At 45.4% G+C, this 16,927-nt stretch overlaps 1 protein-coding gene across 1 annotated transcript; it reads right to left on the bottom strand.

The window, feature by feature from the left end:
• Positions 1–13,158: 13,158 nt before the first annotated feature.
• On the bottom strand, positions 13,159–16,706 carry LOC127300012 (zinc finger CCCH domain-containing protein 22). Its single transcript, XM_051330078.2, has 9 exons — positions 15,968–16,706; positions 15,706–15,888; positions 15,398–15,587; positions 15,137–15,233; positions 14,802–15,038; positions 14,461–14,662; positions 13,840–14,037; positions 13,619–13,697; positions 13,159–13,474 (listed from the first exon to the last, which is right to left on the bottom strand). The coding sequence occupies exons 1-8, from the start codon at positions 16,591–16,593 to the stop codon at positions 13,664–13,666; spliced, it is 1,767 nt and encodes a 588-aa protein (XP_051186038.1). The 5' UTR covers positions 16,594–16,706; the 3' UTR covers positions 13,159–13,474; positions 13,619–13,663.
• Positions 16,707–16,927: the final 221 nt, after the last annotated feature.

Genomic DNA, 16,927 nt, shown 5'->3' with positions numbered 1-16,927 from the left:
GAGAGAGGAAAATATGGTTGTAGAAATTTTCATGTTACTAAAACACCTCTCTATGTGCTGAAATTTTTGAAGCTACACTTGTTTTATCTTTCTATGCTTGTTGCATTATGCTTCATGAACTTGTTTATTTACAAGATTCCTATGCATAGGAAGCATGTTAGACTTAAATTTGTTTTGAATTTGCTTCTTGATGCTCTCTTTTGCTTCATATACTATTTCTTGCGAGTGCATCATTAAAACTGCTGAGCCCATCTTAATGGCTATAAAGAAAAAACTTCTTGGGAGATAACCCATGTGTTATTTTGCTACAGTAATTTTGTTTTATATTTGTGTCTTGGAAGTTGTTACTACTGTAGCAACCTCTCCTTATCTTAGTTTTGTGTTTTGTTGTGCCAAGTAAAGTCTTTGATAGCAAGGTTGATACTAGATTTGGATTACTGCGCAGAAACAGATTTCTCTGCTGTCACGAATCTGGGCAAAATTCTCTGTAGGTAACTCAGAAAATTATGCCAATTTACGTGAGTGATCCTCAGATATGTACGCAACTTTCATTCAATTTGAGCATTTTCATTTGAGCAAGTCTGGTGCCTCAATAAAATTCGTCTTTACGGACTGTTCTGTTTTGACAGATTCTGCCTTTTATTTCGCATTGCCTCTTTTGCTATGTGGGATGGATTTCTTTGTTCCATTAACTTCCAGTAGCTTTGGGCAATGTCCAGAAGTGTTAAGAATGATTGTGTCACCTCTGAACATGTGAGTTTTTGATTATGCACTAACCCTCTAATGAGTTTGTTTCGAGTTTGGTGTGGAGGAAGTTTTCAAGGGTCAAGAGAGGAGGATGATATACTACGATCAAGAAGAGTGAAAAGTCTAAGCTTGGGGATGCCCCGGTGGTTCATCCCTGCATATTTCAAGAAGACTCAAGCATCTAAGCTTGGGGATGCCCAAGGCATCCCCTTCTTCATCGACAAATTATCAGGTTCCTTCTCCTGAAACTATATTTTTATTCGGGCACATCTTATGTGCTTTGCTTGGAGCGTCTGTATGATTTTGTTTTTATTTTTGTTTGAATAAATGTTTGTGTGGGAGAGAGACACGCTCCGCTGGTTCATATGAACACATGTGTTCTTATCTCTTAATTTTCATGGCGAAGGTTGAAACTGCTTCGTTAATTGTTATATGGTTGGAAACGGGAAATGCTACATGTAGTAATTGGTATGATGTCTTGAATAATGTGATACTTGGCAATTGTTGTGCACATGATTAAGCTCGTGCATCATATACTTTGTACTTATTAATGAAGAAATACATAGAGCTTGCTAAAATTTGGTTTGCATAATTGGTTTCTCTAAAGTCTAGATAATTTCTAGTATTGAGTTTGAACAACAAGGAAGACGGTGTAGAGTCTTATAATGTTTACAATATGTCTTTTATGTGAGTTTTGCTGCACCGGTTCATCCTTGTGTTTGCTTCAAACAACCTTGCTAGCCTAAGCCTTGTACTGAGAGGGAATACTTCTCGTGCATCCAAAATCCTTGAGCCAAACACTATGCCAATTGTGTCCACCATACCTACCTACTACATGGTATTTCTCTGCCATTCCAAGTAAATTGCTTGAGTGCTACCTTTAAAATTTCCATCCTTTATCTTTGCAATATATAGCTCATGGGACAAATAGCCTAAAAACTATTGTGGTATTGAATATGTACTTATGCACTTTATCTCTTATTAAGTTGCTTGTTGTGCGATAACCATGTTCCTGGGGATGCCATCAACTATTCTTTGTTGAATATCATGTGAGTTTCTATGCATGTCCGTCTTGTCTGAAGTAAGGGAGATTTACCACCTATTTAATGGTTAGAGCATGCATTTTGTTAGAGAAGAACATTGGGCCGCTAACTAAAGCCATGAATCATGGTGGAAGTTTCAGTTTTGGACATATATCCTCAATCTCATATGAGAACATTAATTGTTGCTACATGCTTATGCATAAAAGGGGAGTCCATTATCTGTTGTCTATGTTGTCCCGGTATGGATGTCTAAGTTGAGAATAATCAAAAGCGAGAAATCCAATGCGAGCTTTCTCCTTAGACCTTTGTACAGGCGGCATAGAGGTACCCCTTTGTGACACTTGGTTGAAACATGTGCATTGCGATAATCCCGGTAATCCAAGCTAATTAGGACAAGGTGCGGGCACTATTAGTATACTATGCATGAGGCTTGCAACTTGTAAGATATAATTTACATAACACATATGCTTTATTACTACCGTTGACAAAATTGTTTCTTGTTTTCAAAACCAAAGCTCTAGCACAAATATAGCAATCAATGCTTCCCTCTGCGAAGGGTCTTTCTTCTACTTTTATGTTGAGTCAGTTTACCCATTTCTTTCTATCTTAGAAGCAAACACTTGTGTTAACTGTGCATTGATTCTTACATACTTGCTTATTGCACTTGTTATATTGCTTTGCATTGACAACTATCCATGAGATATACATGTTACAAGTTGAAAGCAACCGCTGAAACTTCATCTTCCTTTGTGTTGCTTCAATACCTTTACTTTAATTTATTGCTTTATGAGTTAACTCTTATGCAAGACTTATTGATGCTTGTCTCGAAAGTACTATTCATGAAAAGTCTTTGCTATATGATTCAATTGTTTACTCATGTCATTAACATTGCTTGGATTGCTGCATTCATTACATATGTTTAAAATAGTATGATCAAGTTTATGATGACATGTCACTCCAGAAATTATCTTTGTTATCGTTTACCTGCTCGGGACGAGCAGAAACTAAGCTTGGGGATGCTGATACGTCTCCGACGTATCGATAATTTCTTATGTTCCATGCCACATTATTGATGATATCTACATGTTTTATGCACACTTTATGTCATAATTATGCGTTTTCTGGAACTAACCTATTGACGAGATGCCGAAGGGCCAGTTGCTGTTTTCTGCTGTTTTTGGTTTCAGAAATCCTAGTAAGGAAATATTCTTGGAATCGGACGAAATCAACGCCCAGCATCTTAGAATCCCCGGAAGCATCCAGAACACCCGAGAGTCGCCAGAGGGGGGCCACGGGCCCACCAGGAGGTAGGCCGGCGCGGCCTGGGGGTGGCCCGCGCCACCCTACCGTGTCACCGCCGCTTCAGCCCTCCGACGCCGCCTCTTCGCCTATTTAAGCCCCCTCGACCTAAAACCTCGAGACGAAAAAAGCCACGGTACGAGAAACCATCCAGAGCCGCCGCCATCGCGAAGCCAAGATCTGGGGGATAGGAGTCTCTGTTCCGGCACGCCGCCGAGACGGGGAAGTGCCCCCGGAAGGCTCCTCCATCGACACCACCGCCATCTTCATCAACGCTGCTGTCTCCCATGAGGAGGGAGTAGTTCTCCATCGAGGCTCGGGGCTGTACCGGTAGCTATGTGGTTAATCTCTCTCCTATGTACTTCAATACAATAATCTCATGAGCTGCCTTACATGATTGAGATTCATATGATGATGCTTGTAATCTAGATGTCATTATGCTAGTCAAGTGGATTTTACTTATGTGATCTCCGGAGACTCCTTGTCCCACGTGTGTAAAGGTGACAGTGTGTGCACCGTGTGGGTCTCTTAGGCTATATTTCACATAGTACTTATTCACTGTTATGAAGAGCATAGTGAAGTGCTTATTTATATCTCTTTATGATTGCAATGTGTTTTGTATCACAATTTATCTGTGTGCTACTCTAGTGATGTTATTAAAGTAGTTTATTCCTCCTGCACGGTGTAATGGTGACAGTGTGTGCATCGTGTTAGTACTTGGCGTAGGCTATGATTGTGATCTCTTGTAGATTATGAAGTTAACTATTGCTATGATGGTATTGATGTGATCTATGCCTCCTTTCGTAGCGTGAAGGTGACAGTGTGCATGCTATGTTAGTACTTGGTTTGGTTATGTTGATCTGTCATGCACTCTAAGGTTATTTAAATATGAACATCGAATATTGTGGAGCTTGTTAACTCCGGCATTGAGGGTTCGTGTAATCCTACACAGTTAGTGGTGTTCATCATCCAACAAGAGAGTGTAGAGTCTAGCATCTATTTATTTATTATGTTATGTGATCAATGTTGAGAGTGTCCACTAGTGAAAGTATGATCCCTAGGCCTTGTTCCTAAATACTGCTATCGCTGCTTGTTTATTGTTTTACTACATCTGTACTGTCTGCAATAATACCACCATCAACCACACGCCAGCAAGCACTTTTCTGGCACCGTTACTACTGCTCATATACATTCATACCACCTGTATTTCACTATCTCTTCGCCGAACTAGTGCACCTATTAGGTGTGTTGGGGACACAAGAGACTTCTTGCTTTGTGGTTGCAGGGTTGCATGAGAGGGATATCTTTGACCTCTTCCTCCCTGAGATCGATAAACCTTGGGTGATCCACTTAAGGGAAACTTGCTGCTGTTCTACAAACCTCTGCTCTTGGAGGCCCAACACTGTCTACAAGAATAGAAGCTCCCGTAGACATCACTATCCACTACTCCAACCGGCTCTTCCTCCGTATCCTGCATAATAAAACTCCATACGAGCTGCTCACATATAACAAGCCTAATGTCATGTACATTCGTGTCTTTGGATGCAAATGTCTTATTAAAAACAATAAAGAGAAGCTTGGTAAATTCGAAACTAAAACTATAGAGGGTATATTTGTTAGATATGCGGAGAACTCCCACGCCTATAGATACTACAACAAGTTCAGTGGGACTATTGAAGTATCTTGTGATGTGGTGTTCTTGGAGGATGATGGCTCCCAAGTGGAGCAACTTGTTCCATGTGTTGCAGGTGATGCTGATCCTTCTAATGCCATCAAGCTTATGGACATTGGACACATTAGGCCCACGGAGATCCATACTAATGATCAATATGGTGGAGAATAAGTCTCAAGCTCAGTCCAAGTGGAGCCTAGCTCAACTCAAGCTGAACCATCAAGTGCAGCCCAAGATTCATCCTCTACTCAAGTTGAGCTGCACTCCGAAGAACAAGAAGAAAACCCTCATCCTCATGAGCAAGACCAAGAAGCTGTTCAAGAATCATCCTCATCCCATGGTCAAGCTCAAGTTGTCCCTCATGATCAAGAACTAGCAAGGGATGAATTTATTGATCATGAAGGAACCATTCAGAAGATCAAGGCCGCTTCAAGGGCAAGTGACATGAAAGTGAATCAAGTCCTTGGTAGTATCTCAAGAGGAGTGGTAACTCGTAGACACCATGCATTACTTATCACTTATTGTCAACATCATGCTTTTGTGTCTAGTTTTGAGCCACTCAAGGTACACGAAGTCTTGGTTGATCCGGATTGGGTAATTCCAGGCAAGAAGAATTGGAATGTTTCACCCGCAATGAAGTATGGTTTCTAGTTGAGAGACCCAAAGATCATCGCATCAATGTCATTGGGACCAATGTGTTCAAGAACAAGCAAGATGAAAATGGCATTGTTATAAGAAATAAAGCAAGGTTAGTGGCGCAAGGTTTTGTTCAAATAGAAGGTATGGTTTATGAGGACACCTTTGCGTCGGTTGCCCGTCTTGAAGCTATTCGTCTTTTGCTTGCGTTTGCATCTTTTCATAATTTCAAGGTATATCAAATGGATGTGAAAAGTGCATTTTTGAATGGTCCCCTAAAAGAAACTGCATATGTGGCTCAACCCCCAGGTTTCGAAGATCCATGCCATCCCAACCATGTGTATTTACTCCATAAGGCACTCTATGGTCTCAAGCAAGCTCCACGTGTTTGGTATGAGTACCTTAGGGATTTCCTACTCAAGGATGGGTTCAGCATGGGTATGGTCGATTCCACCCTTTTCACCAAATGGGTTAATGGAGGTGGCATGTTCTTATGTCAAATATATGTTGATGATATTATATTTGGTGGAAGTAACCATGAACATAACAAGGCTTTTGAGCTGTTGATGACTAGGAGATTTGAGATGTTCATGATGGGGGAGTTGAAGTTATTTTGGGGCTTCCAAGTGAGGCAACTTGCAAAAGGCACCTTCATTTCCCAAGAAAAATATGTGAAGGACATGCTCAAGAAGTTTAACATGACCAAAGCAAGCCCAATGAAGACACCCATGCCCGTAAAGGGGCAGCTTGGCTCATGTGATGGTGAGAAGGATGTGGATCAAAAGGTATACCGGTCCATGAATGGATCCTTGCTCTACCTTTGTGCTCCAGGGCCGGATATCATGTTAAGTGTCGGGATGTGTGCTCGTTTTCAATCTGCTCCTAAGGAGAGCCACTTGGTAGCGGTCAAACGGATTTTAAGATACCTTGTTCTTACTCCTACTCTCGGGTTGTGGTATCCAAAAGGGTCAACCTTTGAACTCATAGGCTATTCGGACTCCGATTGGGCTGGTGATAAGGTTGACCGGAAGTCTACCTCCGGGGCTTTCCAATTTATTGGCTGGTCATTGGTGAGTTGGTCATCTAAGAAACAAAAATCCACTGCCCTATCCACTTCCGAAACCGAATACATATTAGCGGCATCTTGTTGCACTCAGTTGTTATGGATGAAGCAAACCTTGAAAGACTATGGTGTGTCTCTTGGTACGGTGCCTCTTGTATGTGACAACGAAAGTGCAATAAAGATCACCAACAACCCAATTCAACATTTCCGCACAAAACATATTGACATTCGCCATCACTTCCTACGTGACCATGTTGCCAACCGGGACATTGAGCTCACTCATGTGGGAACAATGTACCAATTGGCGGGTATTTTCACTAAGCCTTTGGATGAAGCCCGATTTGTGAACTTGAGAGGAGAACTTGGTATTCTTGATCCCAACAACTTAGATTGAACAACTTCTTGCACTACATTCTTGCTTTTAACTTGCTATCTAGCTTGGTTGTGCAGCACATATGGGGATAGTCATCTTACCATCTCTTGGTATGATGCATACCTATGTGTGCAACATAAATAGACCCAATGTCAAAATATGGACCCAAGCATGTCTCTTCATGGTCTCATGACATTTGTGCTTTAACAAAGGGGGAGTAATCCCCCGCCACTCATTAGCCTCACTTACGAAGTGATTTCATCCTATGAGGCTAACTGATCTTATTGCAAAATTCTTTTTGTTCTAGAAAGTTTCCGATTCTTGATATATTTCGAATCATTCCCATTGTTGCTATTTACATCTTGTTTGGATTTCACTCCAATGGGTATGCCTAGAAACCATGTGTTCCTACCCTGTGTCTATGTTCCTCGTTTCATCTCTATCCATCTCTGTTGTGCATGTCATCGGTTGAACCCACACAAAATTTGCTTTAAATAAAATAAATAAGGGGGTTGCACAGAGTTGCCCGGCGCCTAGCCCGGCGCACAACCCGGTTTGCCGGCCAACGAGGTTAAGTGGGGCTAAAGGGTACCCCTTGGGATCTTCTTCCCCATTCTTCCCTCGGCCTGCCAGCCGCCATTGACACCTCCCCCGCCTCTCCCTCACTCCCTAGTGCCTTCCCACCACTAGAAACTCCCCATACTCCACCCCACCATAGATCGGGCCCTTTGGAGGTTCTCCACAAAAGGATTTGGTCTCTCTCAAGCAATTTTTGGAGTTCTTGGGTTTTGCTCACCAAGCCCTCCCTTGAATTTTTCCTTGCTCCATTGAGCAAGGAGAGAAATGTCTTTGGGTACTTCCTCTCCTCTCCTCCCTATGTCTTGGATCCCCTTGCCTATTCCTCCACATTTGACGGATTTGAGAATTTAGGGTTAGGATTAGGTTTAGTACCTTATGCCATTGGAATGCCATACACCTCAACTCATGTTATTCAACCTACCTTAGTTGTCATATGTGTACAAGTACATGAGCTTTTGCATGAGATTGTTGAACAAAATCTGGATTTTAGTGGTCATATTCATGCCCCGACCTACGGCCCGGTGTGCCGACTCACCCGCCGGATGGGTCGGCGGGTCGCCCGGCAGGCCGGCTGCCTCACCGGCTGGTCCGGTCTACAGCCCGGTTCTGTCGGCCGATACACCAACCCAACCAGATTTTCGCAATTTTGTCAAAACACTTGTATACATATGATACCTTTTGGCCTCCTTATTCCTGATGACATGTACACTTACCCACTGGTATTCCCCCTTTATTTTCTCATTCACAGGTGGTTCTAGTGATGGCAACCGTGTTGATGCCAAGAGGGACAAGACTGAGAGGCCCTCGAGGTGCCACACTAGTACTCGTGTGCCTAGCAAGCCAGCTCAGACCAGTGGTCAGCCCAGTTCTGCCAGTGGTAGGATCAAGACAACATGGAAGACGAAGAAAGGCAAAGATGTAGCTCAAGATGATGATCTTGTGGAGCAACACCCAGGATACAATACTGGTACTGTTCAAATTGCTGGCTGGAGGAGACTCAGAGAGTCCAATCCCTGTCGTTTCAAGGAAAGAACCTACACCGGTGGTGACAGGGAATTTTGTACTAAGACTCAGGCTTGTTTCTGGGATGACTTCTACAGCTCTCCAGAACATATGAGGAATGGGACTTTTGTGCATCCCAGGGCTATCAAAAAGGAAGAGCTCCTCATGTATAGTGCCAATGAGTATCTCTTTGTGATTGATGCTTTGCAGAAAATGGGACTTCTTGACCTTGTGAGCCTGAAGCCTGACAACTTTGCTATTACCTGGGAATATTGCCCGACCCTTGTTCGTCAGTTTCAGTGCACAATTTTCTTCCATGATGATCCTGCTCGCACTATGACTTGGATGACCGAGACGGAGCAGTATTCTTGCAACTACAATGACTTCTGTGAAGAAATGGGACTTGGTGGTGGCCGTGCTCGAGGCTTTTAGGTTCACATTAAGGATCCATTCACTCACAGTGATATTGCATTTTGTTATCCTCTAGAGCCTTCCCATGCTCTTCCACTGATTTTAGGGATGTATTACTCTTCTCAAGTTCTAGACAAGATATTCCGTGAGAGTCTGATCAGCAAGTCTAGAGATACTAGTGACTACCGAGCCTACCATCTCAATCTCATGTTCTATTGCCATCCCCAAAACATTAAGAGGATTGATGGCTGCTACTTTCTCTATAATGAATTGAGACGTTCTGTTCACAATCGCATGACCCCGAACTATGCTCCGTACATCCAGCATCTTATTAATGCCGTTGTGCCACCTCCTTTCAACAAGAAAGACCAACTGATAAAGATGGAACCTTTCAAAATTCCACTCCATGGACACAAACATGAAATTCCTGAGTTGATGCCTTTGGAGCGCAGGTCCAAGGAAAGGCATGACCCGGCTGCTAGTTCCAGCTCCTCTATGCGCCCCAAGCGGGGTGCAGCTCGCTTATTTGCTAACTTGTGGTAAATGTGCAGGAATACCAATGATGTGGCTCACCAAAATCTTGGTCTGAATCAAGAGACTAGGAGGCGCCAGAGTGCATTCATGGCTAAAAGAAACCACTCTGCTCCTCCTTCTGGTCCTGAAATGGAGCTAGTGACTGCTCCAACCTGGGAAATGCCTCCCATTGAGGGCACCATGTTCCAGAACTTTGACCTCTCCTTGTTTGCTCCTAGTGGTTCTTCACATGCTGCTCCTCCTCCCAGGACTAGGTTTAGGACCGCTCCTGCTCTTGATGCATATGGGTCTGGTTCTGATGAGTCTGGTGATGATGAAGGCGATGGAGAAGATGATGAAGAGGGCTCCCCAGCTACTGGGGATGAGTTATATTGATAAAGAATGCTAGCATCCATGCTCCCTCCTGCCTTTTTGGTGTTTCGATGCCAAAAGGGGAGAAGAGAGTAGAGTCTAGGATTACGGGCCTCCTGGGTGGGTGTTGATGTTTTGCACAAGCCATTGCTACTTTATTCGCTTCTTATCTCGCTTGTGCTATTTGCTTGCTTTCATTTCCGGAACAGTTTGCTACTCTAATAATTCGTGTGTGGACAAATTATTGTATGCTTAATCTCTATGTTGTCTGATTATGCTTGATGTTTATGTCATGTTATATACTTGTCTATACCATGCTTGCTCCCTAAAGATATTGGGGGAGCTTCTCATATTTTACAAATGATGCACTATGCATTCAAACGCAAACTCTACAAGTGCATACATTATGGGGGAGTTGTCTTAATATCTTATATGGAATCGAGGTTTTAAGCTTATCATAACATTTATATGAGACTCTACCACGGTTTGCCATCGCATACCAAAAAGGGGGAGATTGTAAGGGTATTTTACCCTTATCCATTATTTTGGTAACAATGACACCGTAGCTAGAGTATTGGACTAATGCTTGCCTACAAGATTATTCCCAGGTGTTAGTCCATCAAGCATAATGGTGTATCACTGGAACAGGAAGGTGAAGGGAGACCCCCCCCCCCCCCACTTCGATGAAAATGGGGACACCATTTTTCTTCTTCTGGCCGGCTCTTGGTCTGGCGGCACCGGGTGTAGCACCGGTGCACACCGGGCACCTTACAGTAAGCCCATGCAGCTCGCCCGGTGCTTGCCCAGCGCCTCGCCCGGTCCCTGCCGGACGGCCCAGCTCCTGGCCCGGCAATGTTGGCTGCTGCACCGGCCGGCCCGGCGTAGGCCGGCCCCTATGCCAGTGCACACCGAAGACATTCTAGGAAGTGGGCAACACTTAACCGGCACCACGCCTGGCAGCTACCGGCCGGCCTGGCATGTGGCCCGACAGGACCGGGTCTACCACCGGCTGGTTCGGCGTCACGTCCGGCAAACTGGCCACCTCGACCTGATGCTGAGCTGGAGACTTCCCCAACGGCTAGATTTCGACTTGGACTATAAATACCCTTCACCTACCTCAGAACAGTTAGACACTACACTATACTTTGTTCTTGAGCTCTCTCTCTCTCATACTCCATTGTTGCAAGCACCAAAAGCTTCATATCTCCCTCCTCCACCCAAACTCAAGTCCCTCCGGGAATAGCTACAGGAGGTCTTGATCTATAGTCTCACCGAGCCAAATCTTGTTCCCCCTTGTATTCTTCAAGATACTTGCTCTCTAGGGTTTCTTGGAAACCCTAGGTGGGCAGAATCGTCCGGAAGCATCCGGGGTGTGGATTTGCTCCGACAAGGATTGTGAAGGTTTGGAGGCTGCCTTAAAGTCTACCACAAGTGAAAGAGCTATTTTTCGTGGGATAGGCTCGGAGAATAAGGTGAGCCTTCGTGGCGTTGGGAAATCCCTCGTGGGATCCCCACCTCTCCAAACGTGACGTACCTTCTTGCAAAGGAAGGAAACACGGGAATACATCTTCGTCTCCGCGTGCTTTCGGTTATTTCTAACTGATCTCTTTACTTGTGTTATATATCCTGTGAGAGCCTCCACCCCCGGATTGCTCGCGGCCAAGCACGCTTAAATCAAGGGTTTTCTAGAGATGAACTTTCGGGAAAAAAAAGTGATGGTATGAGTACACAACAATCCCTTAAAAAACCTTGGGCCAGATAGATTAGCTCCACGGACCAACAGAAGTCTTTCAACCACAATTTGTCTTCATTGAGTATGCACACCCTTTCTAGAATTATAGACTAGCCCCATAGACCAACACGCATATTTTCATCGTACTTTATCCTCACTCACGTGCACCTAGGAAATTTCCTCAGAGTCACTCTTCCCAAATTTCTCTCGGTCAAGCATGCTTAATCTAGGGTTTTTTGGGCGTGTGCTTTTGGAAAAGAAGATGTATGTTGTTGGTATGATTGTTTTATCGATCGCTTTAGGCCTTGGGCCAGGATGTCATAGGTTCTAAAGAACATTTGTTAGGAGCTTGTTGAGGATGTCATCGTGTTGTTTGTGGTCATTGAGACACCATCGATTTGTTGTTTCCTAGCATATGTGAAAAATTGCCTCGGCCATATCAAGGGTGTTGCAGCTCCTGTAATGATATGAGATCGCCAAAAATGTGTTACTAGTCGGCTAACGAAGTCATCATGTTGTTGCTCTTGAATCATCCGGCTGTGGAAGAAAGCTATTGCACTTCCACACCATCGCACTCTGCACCGCCACTTCGAACTCTCGCCCAAACTGGCACATTGTTAGGTCTTTGGCGCCCCTTCGATGGCAAACAATGGCATATGGCAAATGTTGTCGTAGAGATGCTAGGGCTATGTGATAGTGTCACCACCGATATTGACTTAGCATCGTCATTGCTTCCATTTCGAGTAAAATGCACCACAATTTCTATAACTATAAGGGATACCATGTTACTACTACTAATATGAAGATGCATATCCTGAGTCCTAATAGTTTGTTAACACAAGTGGTCCTCTTTCAATTGCACGTGTGGCAGGTTGACCACTGCCATGTGGCATTTGTTAGCTATATCTGAATGTCTTTGCATCTCTTTGTGTGCAATTGCTGAATATTTTTGCACTTCTTTGTGTGTTATTGCTGCTTCAACAAAGATATTTTGAAGGAAGGAAAAGATGCAGAGCGAATGCATTTGCTGGGATAGAGATCAGGTGACATGCACCATTTGCATGTCACCGTGTGACATGCAGCCTAAATCCAAATTTAAACATTGCGAAAAAATTTGAAAAAAATCATGTATGTTCACGACACATATTAAGATGACCCCTAAAAATTTCAGATCAAAATTCGAAACACACATCGAGAAACAAAAAAGAGAAATCTGTCATGAATAGTTTCCGAATTCAAATCTGAGTCTCTGTGCACTATTCACATCTGAGTTTCTCTTTTTTGTTTCTCGATGCATGTTTCGAATTTTGATCTGAAATTTTTAGGGATCATCTTAATATGTGTTGTGAACATGCATGATTTTTTTTAAATTTTTTCGCAATGTTTAAATTTAGATTTAGGCTGCATGTCACACGGTAACATGCAAAAGGTGCATGTCACCTGATCTCTATCCCATTTGCTGCACTCCATATTGGAGTACTAGATGACTAGTATCTCTGTCTATTTTGACAAGGGCATGGGCAAAAGGACAGTCTCTGATGAAGCGATTCCACTAGGATTCTCTGCACCCGTGACTGCGGCGAGAGTGCCCTGGTCCCAGTCATCACTTTCCCCTCTGCGAGCTCTGTCTGGCTTTTGTCCACTCCCCCTACCTCCTCCCTGTACCTGTTTGCTTTCGATGTCTGTATGCATCCATGTCACCTCACAACAACTGGGTACCAGGACAAGTTTTTTTACTATCATTCTGAGATGAGATCCATACAACTCGAGAGGAGCACAAGCATAGCATACAAAATGATGCATGAAGATAGTTTTCTTCTTCTTGATACTACTTGGAGCAGCTAATAAAGGGACTACTGGTATTATTATTTATACTATCATATACTTAATTAAGGCTGGCTAGGGCTAAAACAACCTAGATTTTCTTTCCTTTCTCTGTTGCTGTTGTTGATGTTGTTGCTGTTCCTCTCTGAAGAGTAAACCTAGTATTTGTTAGAGCTTTTCCTTCCATCCACTTACTTCATGGGGGTCCCTGCATACATAAACAACACATAACACAGACATCAGGTGTTGGTTTGACAAAGCAGGAGGCTGATTTTTTTGTATATGAATCATGATGTAATGATTGATTGTTACGGCACTCCTAAAACACTGGGCTTTCTTTTATGATACTTACTCTCATATTAAGAGGAAAGGAGACCCCGCTGCTCCTGCTTTGTATTCACAGCCCAATGGCACCATGCCCAGGAGAGAACCTGAAGAAATTCTACACATGTTAAAAAACAATCTGTGTAAACATACTACAGTAGTACATGTAATAGAGAAGAAAACATATCCTTGATGTAGAAAAACATAGAAGAGGGTGAAAGTAAACAATGATGTCGATGCTTCTTTCACCTGGGCACTTGGAAGAAGCAGGATTTGTAAGGGGGCAGCTCAAGGGTGGGTGGTGTAGGAGGGAACAGAGATGAGGCCACCAGATGAGGGCTCCCGATGTTGCCAGTATGAGCTGGTTCTGCAGAAGCAACAGCAGCCCCAATGGCCTTTGTTGGAGATGCAAAGGGGCTATCAGGCAGGTTGTGCTCCTCCACGCCACTGCAATTCAAACAACAAGAAACACATATAAGAAGGAATCCTGGGGGGAAAAATAAGGCACAACTTGCACAAGGAACTGCTTAAACAATAGCCCTTAGTTGGAATCATTTCTATTTGGTTTCTCTTATCTTTCTCCTACCCTTTGCCTTTGCATTTCTTTTCCCCTTTTGTTGCTGCCAATTAGGGAGAACCTATGATCAGCACTTGTTAACAGTCTATACAATAACCCCTCCTTTTGCAAGAACAGCTTTTGAAGGCACATTTCGTTGGTCAATGGGAATAACATAACAATACTTGTAGATAAAAAAGGGAAAAGCAAGCAAAAGAGAGAACCAACAAGTTTCCTTTCTACCCTTTATTTCCTTTCCCCCAAAAGAGAACAGCTGCATTTGGTAATGGGTAATTGTTTGCTCCAAATCCTACCTTTCTTGGAATAGATTAGCACTGGGAGCTGCTGATGCTGCTGCCCCAGGATGACCGGTCTTCTCATCTTCCCCAGAGTTGACCCTTTGCTTGGGACTCCCATCGCCCTCCTCCCCCTGCTGCTTGCCTTGTGTGGCAATGGCAGAAATAGCAACAGGGGCAGATGTCATCATGGCACGTCCCCCACTGATCATCTTGTGATCTACCACAAATCAGAAACCGCAATAAAGTCACAACCATTCATGAACTATTATCAGAGTAAAAATCAACAGCCATTGATTAGCTTCCCAGCATCAGCATGCAAGAGAAGAGAATGAAGATTCAGCAGCAAGAAGTAAAACCTTGGATGGTGGCATCCTCCAAATGGATGGCATTGCCATCAGCCTGCTGCCGGAGACCCACCGGCGAGACGACATGGTGGTGACCCCTGCTCTTGAGGTCCAGGAGCTGCAGACCCATGAAACGGCGGCCCTGCAGCTCGATGGCCTGCTGCAGCTCCGCCGCCTGCTGCTGCTCCTCCAGCTTCCTCCTCAGGAACGCCTCGTGATTGCCAATGTTTCCGTACATCATCCTCGGACCTAACAATTTGCAGCAACATAATTTGCGATTAGTGACGCGGAAGTAATATTTTCTGATCAAGAATGCAGGCTCAGAGCAGTGCAGTTCTATTGCTCACCGATCTGTGGCGACTGAAGGTCGAAGGGGTCCCTGGAATCGAGCAGACCAGTGGGCGTCGTGCATCCGGGGAAATCGCCATGATGCGTGGGCTGGAACTTCCTGCAATCGAACAGCAGATAAGGTAAGAAAAAAATGGTTTTTGTTCTTCCCTGAACTGATTATAATATTATTCGAAAAAACTCCCAATGCTAAAATCAAATAAGCAAAGCAATCTGTTTGCAAGGAAAGAAAAGAGAATGTAGGCCGGCAATGGCGGGACGTGCCTGAACCTGTCGGGGACCTTGCCCTTCTCCTTGTATGGCTTGACGAGGACGCGCGCGTCGCAGACGAAATGCGGGTTTCCCTTGGCGAGGATGAGCCTCACCGTCTCCGCGTACACGAAGGTGACGAAGCCGAACATGCGCTTCTGCTGATACGGGATGCGCACGTCCTGCACCGGCCCGAAGAAGCTGCGGAGGATATCGATTCAATTGTTAAGACTTAATTAAAGACTAGGAAATGTTTGATGCTTGAACAGGAAAAAAAAGGCATCAATGGCGGCGGCGGCGCGTTTGGTGGATGGGGTACCTGAAGTAGCTGGACACGTCCTCCTCGCTGAAGGTGGAGTCAGCAGGGAACGTGAGGTAGATCTGGCGCGCCGCAGGGTTGGAGGCAAGGTCGCCGCCGCGGTCCAGTCGAGGAGACCGCACGGGAGGAAACTTGTGCATGTCCTCTCCGCCGCCACCAAGCAGCATGGCCGCCGCCGCCGCCCTGGAAAAGCAAGATTAGAATGGGCAAGGCGCATAAAAATGTAATCTTTGGAGCAAAAAAAAATCGGTACTCGTGTCACCTCTGGGAGTCGCTCTGCTGCTGCTGGTGTTGCTGGAGCAGGAAGTTGAGGCCTCTGGGAGGAGGCGAGAAGGGGAAGGCGGACGCCATGAGCTCCGACCGCACGGCCGCCGTCCAGGCCTCCATGTCCTGGTCGCTGAGGTGGTCGGGCAGGCCGTGCACGAAGCGGCAGGAGGAGCCGTTCTTGCAGAAGCCGCGCGCGTAGTACATGCACGGCTTCCAGCCGCCCGCGTCGGCGTCGCTCAGCGAGAAGCTCCGACGGTGCTGCCCGCCGCTGGCCGGGGACCAGCACCCGAACTCGTCCGGCGGGTAAAACCCTTCCCCTCCGCCGCCGCCGTCGAATCTCGCCTGGTCGGCGGCGAACGGCGCGTCGTCCGTGGACAGGCCGGAGGCCCACGGCGCCGTGGGCGGAGAGGACGGCTTCTTGTGGTGGGCGGCCGCGAGGAGGTCGGCGCGCGCCCTGGCGACGACGGCGTGGAGCAGGTGCTCGGGGCCGAAGGCGAGGCGGATCATGTCCTCCTCGTTCTTGTCCTGGGTGAGGAGCATGCCCATGATCGTGGAGGCGAGGTCCGGGTCGAGCGCCTGCACCCGCGCGAACACCACCTTGGTGGCCTCGTAGGCGTCCATGGATGGCCGGGCTCCTCCTGGTGCGGTGCGGTTTTGTTGAGGGAGATGGGAAGGTGAAATCGAAGTTACGGAGGAGGAGAGGAGCGGGGGGCCTGATGATGAGGAGAGGAGAAGGTGTAAGTTGCACGGTGAATTAAATAGCGCGGTTGGGGCGTGGTCTCGGGGAGAGGGAAAGTTGGGTGTTTTGTCTCCTTTTCCCCTCTTTTCAGTTTCCCTCCTTCAAATTTTGGGCTTGGCTTTTTGGAGGGACAATGGTTTTTTTTGCTTGTGTCACAAGGTGTGTGCCCATAGCCTCATACTCATGTTTCAATTTATGATGTTTGAATTTGGAGAG

This window comes from Lolium perenne, chromosome 5 (assembly GCF_019359855.2).
Source record: "Lolium perenne isolate Kyuss_39 chromosome 5, Kyuss_2.0, whole genome shotgun sequence".
In the NCBI taxonomy this organism is placed as follows: domain Eukaryota; kingdom Viridiplantae; phylum Streptophyta; class Magnoliopsida; order Poales; family Poaceae; genus Lolium; species Lolium perenne.
The sequence above is the reverse complement of the archived record's forward strand: the minus strand, read 5'-3'. Positions and strand labels throughout refer to the sequence as shown.